This window comes from Maniola hyperantus, chromosome 7 (genome assembly GCF_902806685.2).
Source record: "Maniola hyperantus chromosome 7, iAphHyp1.2, whole genome shotgun sequence".
Taxonomy (NCBI): domain Eukaryota; kingdom Metazoa; phylum Arthropoda; class Insecta; order Lepidoptera; family Nymphalidae; genus Maniola; species Maniola hyperantus.
In genome coordinates this window covers 5,576,985-5,586,652 of record NC_048542.1, presented here as the reverse complement: position 1 = coordinate 5,586,652, position 9,668 = coordinate 5,576,985, and the positions used below count along the sequence as shown (strand labels likewise).

The 9,668-nt window shown below is 39.0% G+C and overlaps 1 protein-coding gene across 3 annotated transcripts; it reads left to right on the top strand.

Annotated features, from left to right (window-relative positions):
• The first annotated feature begins 544 nt into the window (after positions 1-544).
• Positions 545-5,541, top strand: LOC117984042 (uncharacterized). Of its 3 annotated transcripts, none has more exons than XM_069499900.1 (7): positions 545-650; positions 1,363-1,549; positions 1,916-2,097; positions 2,751-2,848; positions 3,837-4,004; positions 4,580-4,698; positions 5,344-5,541. In XM_069499900.1, the coding sequence occupies exons 1-7, from the start codon at positions 560-562 to the stop codon at positions 5,501-5,503; spliced, it is 1,005 nt and encodes a 334-aa protein (XP_069356001.1). In that variant the 5' UTR covers positions 545-559; the 3' UTR covers positions 5,504-5,541. The 3 variants fall into 3 exon arrangements, with proteins under 3 accessions (XP_069356001.1, XP_069356000.1, XP_034826583.1); XM_069499899.1 differs by having other exon boundaries at positions 1,294-1,549; XM_034970692.2 differs by having other exon boundaries at positions 1,273-1,549.
• The last annotated feature ends 4,127 nt before the right edge of the window (positions 5,542-9,668 follow it).

The following is a 9,668-nucleotide window of genomic DNA, read 5'->3' as shown; positions in this document are numbered from 1 at the left end:
TTACAGAGATAACGCTCTACAAAGCCGAAAATTGTCATTCTAAAATCTAAAGGTCATTACTGTCTGCCGCGTACTGCCTCATGATCAAAACTACCACACTCGGCGAACATTTGCAATTCCACATTTATCAATTTTTATAGCTCTTTGGCGGACCGAAGAAGGTCGAGGGGATTTCTACAGCGCGGGAGCACGCGATTGTTTAATCAGTTTCAGTCCTCTGAACTCCTCTCTTTACCGCGTTGCAAAAATATTCCCTAACTACGACTCTGTTTGGTCAACACTACCTAGCCACGGGGTCGCCACACTGGCGCTTAAGGAGTACTATCACAGAGTAAGGATATGGTATTACATACAGAGGGCCCACGCAGCCGTCTAGGCAGAGCAATCCTGCGGTTTGCCTATCTGGACTCATGGAGTTTAATAATAATATCTTTGGTAATTCAATAAAAAAACTAATCTTGATTTGAACATGAAACTATATTTTGCTCCATAAAACATACAGAAATAACATTTTATAGAAACAATACACTAGTTGACTAGTCATAAAGAAACAGTAGGTATGATCGTGGTTAGAACAGCAACATTATTTTGCTTATATTTAAATTTTGGATATTCCATTGGACATAAAGAGCGAAATAACCCAGCAGTAGGTAAGACCTAGAAGTGAGAAAATTATAACAAATCGTCAAATTATAAATTAAGTAGGTATCAATTATTTTATTACTAAATTGAAGAAATTACGTGCACTGAATCTTCATTAGTGAGATAAGATCCGGGCTCGAGACTCGGCAGAGTCGTTTGGAAAGTGATTTCTTTATTTTTTTTAGTTTCATGCTTTGACTGCGGTTTCCAACTTTATATCTACTATACCTACTAGAGAATGCCCGCGACCTCATCCGGGTGTATTTAGGTTATTTTAAACCCCACGGGAACTCTGATTTTCTGGGATAAAAAGTAGTCAGAGTATAAGTTGCCCCCATTCCGACAAATTGGTTCAGTCATTGTGGCGTGAAAGAGTAACAGACATCCAAACTTTCACATTTATGATATTTATTTACTAGATGGCGCTAATAGTATCTTGAATCGCGATTGATTTGAATCTTTTAGTAATAATTTTAAGTGGTCATACATTTGATCAAGTTACTAGGAGTATTTTATTTTCTTATTGTTGGTATAAATATTATTAGGATTGGCAAAGTTCCATCTGTGCCACTGAGTAATAAAGCGTAGGTAAAATGCCTAATTCTTGCTTCTTCTCATTTTAAAATCCAGTAAAATTCAAAATGGACGTAGACTACAATGAGCCTGAACCAGTTCTATTCGAGAGTGGGAGACGTCGACACCACCACGGTGAGAAGAAAGCTTTTAGAATCCGGAACGATTACCTTCTGAACCTCAACAAGGAGACCTTAAGGATTCGTGGTGGAAATGCCACCGATACTAGGAACTTTCCCTACATAGCTGCAATCATAATTAATGGAAGGCTATGGTGTGCTGGCACTATTGTTGACGTGAACTGGGTGCTTACAGCTGCACATTGCTTGAATTAGTAAGTAGCTATCATGTATGTGCGGTGTGCCTTTATAAGTAGGTACCTACCTGTAACGGGACCCTACAAAAGACAAATAAAAGGAAAATAATATCCCTGCTAGTAGTACCTAGATGGACGGCAATAGAGCAACGGGTGGGCTTGGAACCGTCATGTGACGTGACACGATCTAAATGTTTGTACCTTAGCTAGGCTACCTTAGGTACTGAGTAGGTACCTATTAGCTCTATTGAATATGGTAGGTACCTACCTAACATAGACCTGACAAGTGCCACGAAAGAGACAGGTAGGTGAATCTGGGTAAATCAGTAGGTATTAAGTACAGAACACAGACCTACAACAATTTTGTGTCTTTCGATTCTACAGCGTCCTCCACGTCTCACCAATGAAAACCTTAGGAAAATTTGTCAAAGTAAGAGTGGGCAGCGCGCAACCACACGAGGGTGGTCAGCTAGTGGATGTCTCAGGAGCTGTGAGGCACCCCAAGTTCGAAGAGGAACCAGTACCACACGCAGATATTGCTTTGTTAAAACTTGCTGAAAATCTAGGTAAAACAATTCAGCTCAAATCAAAACTCAGTCCCTTATGTCGGCGTTGTTCCCGCTAAGATTTGAACATGGGATTATCATCATCGTCGTCAACAAGCGATGTCATCTCTATGTTACTACGTCACTACGTTCACTACTGAACATAATATATAGGACTTCCACACACTTCCACGCGCCGCCTGAATCCAGCGGCTCGCTGCGACTCGTTTGATGTCTTTATACAATGGGGTTATGGGATCAACAAATTTCTGAAAATCCGGCAACGCATTGACGATCTTCTGATGCTGCAAATATTCATAGTTGGCTTTAAACATTTACAATAATTATGTAACCCAGCCGTAAAAATGTCGGAACGAGAAACCTCTGGTGAGAGTAGGTAATGGACAGGTCCCGTCATTTGTACTCCACAAAACTTCTATAAGCAAGAATCGTTTTTCACGTGATCCCTTGAACTTTTGCTTAGCCGCGTTAGACTGCATTGGACAGTAAGTTTGTCTTATGGAATATTCTTAAGAGCATTAAAAAATCTGAAACATAGGTACCTATCTATTGAAATTTCTACACTACCTTGTTACAAACTACCTTGGTACATTTTTTTAAATGGCAGATAGGTACTTTATGTTTATTACAGATTCTGTTAATTCTTCTTACAGAATTCACGCCGTATATAAATTTAATCAAGATCTATACTGGAATGAAGGAACCTTACGCACAGAGCTTCGTGGCAGTTACTGGTTGGGGAGCTACGCGTGTAATTATTTCTTTATGCCTACCTATAGTACGTGACAAGTCGAGATAGCAATCGAGGTATGTGACGGAGGGACGCCCCGCACAACCGCACGTCATCCGCGTTATCCCGCACCGGGTTAGCGCGGGGGCTGTGCGGGCGTCCCCACCCTTATTGCCATCCCGATTGCGTTATTCAGACGCTTATAAACTGTGACGTGTGTGTGTGAATAGTGATTTGTGTGTCTTCAAGTAGGAGACAAGCATCCTGAAATGTCACCATGCCTTATTGCCTTGCTGTTTAGAACTTTTCCACCGGGCCAAAACATATCTCATCATCATAATCAACCCATTACCGGCTCACTACTGAGCAAGGGTTTCCTCTCAGAATGAAAAGGGAAAAGGGGTTAGGCCATAATCCACCACGCTAGCCAAGTGCGGATTGACAGACTTCATACACTTCTCAGAACATTATGAAAACCCTCAGGTTTCCTCACGATTTTCTCAAGTGATATTTAATTGTTTAAAACGCACATAACTCCGAAATACGCAACAGGTCGAGATGGCAATCGGGGTATGGAGGCGGGAGGACGCCCCACACGTCATCCGCGCGATTGCCAACAGGACGTGTACTATACCTCTCTATTCTCTACTCGTAAAACCATATAAATATCTAAGACGTATTATATTATGTACGTACTTAGGTAGATACTTTAATCCTCGCTCGTATGCACTAACCACATGTTCCAAGACTCAAAAAGACAATAACCCATTAGTAAAACCTGACAATCACCTATGATATAGATAGGTAGTAAATATTATAGAGAAAGAAAGAAATACGTTTATTTTCCAAACTTGCCACACATCTTTTAACTAAGAGCTGGTTACTCCGGCGTTTTTTCCGTCTGAGCATTAAGCCCAAGGTGCTTCAAGCAAAAGTAGACTATAAATTAATTTAAAATACCTTTTAAATTAGCAAAAAATCTTGGGGCCATCAAATATGACGTTTCCAGGGTTCGGACACAGCTTTTAGGGATCATACACCAGATCTGATGACAGCACGTCTGAAAGTGCGAACGCGTGGGTACTGCAGTGACGCCTACCAGCTCGTCAGTGGCTTCCAATTCACGCCCGATTTCTTCTGCGCCTCCTTGAGGAACGGTACTAGAGATGCGTGTTTGGTAAGTGGAAGTTTAGTCTTCTTTTTCTAAAGCTGAGATCAGTAGAGCGTACTTACTTTGCTCAGAGTTTAGAGTTGAAACGAGACAGAATTAATATGTCAAATAGATGATGAAGACTGAATCAAAACGAAACGCGAGTCTGAACAATGTAAAAGTTCGCTCTATAGATCTCAACAACCAGTCAGTCTAAGAAAAGCGATGTTGTTCGGGGCGAATATCCTGTATGGAGCTTGATGAACTTTTGCAAAGAACCAGACGTAGCCCAGATTAATTTCTAATTTGAGCGGTTTAAGGCCTATCACGTGGGCGATCTTTCTCGTCCTCTGGTGATTTTCATTTTGATAACTAACTATATCTCTGAGGTAGAAACACTATAGCAACTAATTGAAATTTTCACAGAATGTGTATTTCTATTGCCGCTATAACAACAAATAAAAAGAATTTTAGAATAACCACCATGAAAATTAACAAAAAGTTAAGTGTTATTTCTTGTACGATGGTACGGAACCCTTCGTGTGTAAGTCCGACTCGCACTTGACCTATTTTTTTACCTATTCTGTCTAATTTTTGTCTAGTTCGACGCCGGGGCCCCGGCTGTACAACACAACCGCCTGATGGGAGTGATGAGCTTTGGACCGGAACGTTGTGGACACGAATACCAGCCAGCTGTATTTACCAAGGCTTTTTACTTTAGGTAGGTAGCTAAAATAGTTTTATTAGTTGGCGGCTGTTACTGCGTTCTAAAGACTGCGACTGGGAGCACACTGGCCTCTATCGCCTAAGCGTGTGGAATAGAATATGCCCTTCAACAAAACCCTTCCCTTCCAGCGCCCGTGTTCCCAGTCCCCAACTACGTATAATCCAAATATGTACCCATACCTTCAAGGCAAGAGTGATCATAGGCATTTTAGGCAAGCGCATTCCAACCTAGACCTCATCATTGCTTTTTATAAGGTAGGACTGTCGTCAAACGCAAGCCAATCTCATGATAAAAAAAAAGCTTAGATAAGCTTGAAATCATCAAACTTTTTTATTTGGATGCCCCGAGTTTTTCGATGTAAGCAAAAGCTTTTTACATCCCGTTGCAAGTTAGCCCTCGACTGCGATCTCACCTGGCAGTAAGTGGTGAGTGGTGGTCTAAGATGGAAGCGGGCTAATTTAAAAGGGATATGGCAGATTTATAAGACCCATACTTTTTATTGGCTTCTACGCGACTAAATCTTCAGCTGCTAAAAAGTAGCGATCGCTCAGGCGAAGTATGACCCCAGTTGGAAAGAATAATGATTAGGGCCCAAACCCTATACCATTACTACGTACACCAGTAATTTAAAATTCACAGGGACTTCGTAAAGCACACAATCTCGTCATACAAAACAACAGCGGAGTTGATCGAGGCGATGAAAGACATAGACCCGGTGGTGCGACCGCCGGTACACATTGCCGACGACATTGATGCGAACCCAGACGAAGTCACGGAGCCGGACAGTAGACACGATTGAGCATTTATTGACGCTTAGGTTTCCTGTATAGTAGGCGAGAGGTCGAGAGAGAGGCGCTAACCCGGTGCGGGCGAGCGTGGTTGTGCGGGGCGTCCGCGTCTCCCCGTCTCATACCCCGATAGACATCTCGACCTGTCGCAGGCTATCCATCACGCCAGAGCCACACCAGCGCCCACGATTTTATTACGTAGAAATAGTAAGCACCGATCCACATTAAAGCACTGTCGGGCTCAGAACTGTACAGACGACAGCTTTTCTTTTTATCTTTATACCTAGCTTTCAGCATACTTTTACTGATGTAACTTATAAAATTAGTAGCCTACTGTACAAATCTTAAGGGCTTCCGAGACGGCCAAGCGGCTTGACGTCAAGCACGTAATTTTGTTTTGTTTGATCAAGCTGCTGCGACGGTCGCATCAAGCAAACAGCACTTTTCTCATATCTCGAACACTGTCCAAACGTCGCGTCAAGTCAATTATAAAATCGCATCGATCACCGTCAAGCACGTTAGTACGTGCTTGACGGTGATCGATGCGATTTTATGCTTGACTCAAGAATCAAACGAACATTGTAAACGTTCAAAATGCTTGGCTCAAGCAAGTCTACGTGATTGGCTGCTTGACGGTCTTAGAAGCCCATCACACGCATGATACATTGTTACGTCATTGTCATCCTGCCACGCTGCTGCTGTAGCCCGTAATCGTAGTATACTCTAAATAATCTGTGCCCGTAATGACTAACGAGTCTCGTCCGAGACGCCTTGTGGCAATATTAGGCCATCGAGAACAATGCAATAGAATACAGTGCGACAAGGCTATCTTGGCGCGTGGCGAAAATCGGAACTAACGTTGCCGTCAAGTGTCCCCTTTGTTCTTGTTTGAATATTCTCCAACAGCGCCGCCCTGTCAATGTCACTGAAGTGCCAAGAGAACCTTGTCGCACTGTAGAAGGTCAATAAGGCATTCAATTAAAACCATAAAATGTATTTATTATTTATTTTAATACATAACTACAGAGAATCATCACTGCGGGAGCCGGGTGGCCCCGCGCGCCTTCACGGGCTCTTGTTTTTGGTACCTACACTTAAACTCAATTAAACGACACAAAATTATTAAATATTGTGGATAATTCTGTTATACACAATCTCTTAACTAAATCGACAGGTTTAAATCTAGTGCTATCCTTTTCCACAGAGAGCATTATAAAAGGGATAGCAATACATTAAGCGCTTTCATTTTAGTTTGAAGATTGTGTACCACAAAATCAGCCAAATTGTATACTTATCACACGCTAATGTTCGTGGACATCGGGGCGAGTTGAAACTAAATTATAAATGTATTACGAAAATTACTATAACCTTAATTAAAATTACTATTATTTAATGGGCTCACTTAGGAACTTAATATGGATAATGTGCCCACTTATTTGACAGGCACGTTTCACTCTTGCCCAAATACTACTTAAATCAGTAAATTAAATAAATAGGTATCTTCACGTGTTCGTAAGGTTTAAACCTTCTGGAATATGAACTGTTTATTATGTGGCCGAGGTACGCTCTTACAGCATAACAAACACATGATTTAATAACATTAAACCTACTTGTTGACATATCTGGCAACACGCACAAGTATGGGTCTGGCAAATACATAGTTACAGTAGCCGGCAAGAAATAATGTACATCGACCTTTAAAATGAGATTTCGGCTTTGTAGACCGTTGTCTCTGTCACTCATACCTATGAGACATTTTATCGATCTCAACGACAGACAACGCTCTACGAAGCCGCTTTCTCTTTCTAAAGGTCGATGTACAATACTTCCTGCCGCATCAATTCAATTCATTAAGTCTACAAGAGAAGGTTTAACAAAAAGTCAGCTTTAATCATTAACAAAAAAGATATTTCTTAGCGCTTGCATTTTGAAGTTATTTATACCTAGCCGTTAACACTGTAATACGTTAAATACTAATAACCTGCATCGATTCATGATTATAAAATCATAAACTTACACATCAAACTGTAGACTGTTCCAGTTTATCGTAACAATTAACAAAACGAGATAACCTAAAATTAAAAATTAAGAAAGACTTAATCACGAAAGCACTTACGTTAAAATATATAAAACGCGCGATGTCCACTAACGGTTTTTATTAAATTAATTTGTGTCATTAATTTTATTCCGAACAAGCATCCCCTTGCAAAATTATTGAGTACACATGAAAAAATAGCGAGTTTTTAAGCTTAATTTCTTTAAAGCAATAAAATAAACACCAATACAACTCATGTGTATACATTTTAAGGAAATTTCCTTGAGGCCCATGAGGCCGAATTACTGATAAATATATATTTTAAAAAAATCGACCAGCCGAAATTAAATTACAATTAAAAACAAGGATCGAACAAAGACTGTATCATTAACTTACAATCAATTTCTATAATACACTGTTCTCCTTCTTAATATTCAAGTGGATTACCAAGACATTGGCAATTCTTATGGTTTTATTATAAAGAATGCATATAAGAAAACAAAATGTTTCTAAAAGTTAGTCCAGAATTACGTGAGTTAGATTCAAAAACAACCATTAATTGTTTGTTAACGCTGCAGAGACAAGGAATTCGTCCGTTCATTTAAATATCAACTTCTGACACGCTAATGGTTAATTACTATCTGCCATCAAGTCATCAACTCCATATCGATAAAGTGATATAAATCCCGCAAATTGTTATTGCGCTGGAACCATATCTCATTAACATCGAAATGACGTCATTTTGACGTATACTTAAGTAAAAATATACCATCAGCTCGAAACTTCAGTCTAGTGCTGACGTCACTAAAATGTCCGCCACGCGCAATTTGCGGGACTTGTAGCAAATTTTCATTTAAGTCCTTAACATAAAATATAACTATAACAAGGGGAAAAAATGATCAATGGGTAGGTATAGAAATGTAAATTCACGTAACTCCGGATACTTTGCCTTATGGAATTATTTTAGTAAATAACATTATTTTGTCATAATAATAACTATAATATTATAATCAAAAAGTGATTGAAAATCGATTTCAGTGCGGGTGTTACGTAACTACAAGGACGCAAACAGTAAAAAATATATCATGCATTAATGGGAAAATACTCTCATAATCAATAAAAATTCAGATTCACATTGGGGCCGATTCTCTTGTACACAATCTCTAAACTAAACTAAAATGGCACGTCTAAATCTATTGTTATCCCTGTCATAATGTTGCTTGCGGAAAAGGATAGCACTAGATTTAGACCTGTTAATTTAGTTTAGTTTAGATATTGTGTACAAGAGAATCGGCCCCAATAATTAATTAAAATTAAAATTAATCTTGTTGAATTTCATCAAAATTTTTACAAAATCTATATGATTTCAGCTTAGTAGATCGAACCAGTAATTATTGTACTATTCAATAAAGTCTCAATATTCCATTTTTTTATGTTATTCTAGGCAAATAATATAATCGTCGCTATTTTTAATAGTATATAGCAAAATTCGGAACTTTTTCGGAAAAATTAATATGCCATAGATAAAAACGAGCTACAAATTGAAAAAATATACTTACTCGAGTGACACCGCACCGTAAATTCAGAGAAAACTCATCAGCACAAAAAGTATACACTCCCGTATTGAGTTTAAAAATTATTCGTATTTTACTACGAAAATTATTAGGTACATGCCAACAACACTCTGTACGTCAGGGATTTCGACCAATCAAATTATTGAGAGATGATGTGATATAAATGTAACTAACATGTTTGGTCGATTTGAACACGTCTCCGCTGCGCTTCAGTGGAAACGTACCCCTAGTATACGCTAACAAAAATTGTTTCACACGCAATTAAACATGCTGGATAAATAATACATAATAATTATTATGCATGAAATTTCCCGTCCATTGAGTTATCAGCACACAAAACAATATTACAAGAAAAGAACAATATAGGAAACTTCCCAAATCTCAAAGTATTATGTCTTATCCTCGTATTAGGTTAATATTAATCTAATGTGAGTCTTATGTCCTTGTGTTGAGATATCAATCGGGATATAAATAGCCAGTCTTCCATTGTTTAAGCGTAATGATACCATTAGTCTAGTCAAAATGCCGAATTTCGTTAGGCTGTCCTTTTCTTGATTAAGACTAAAG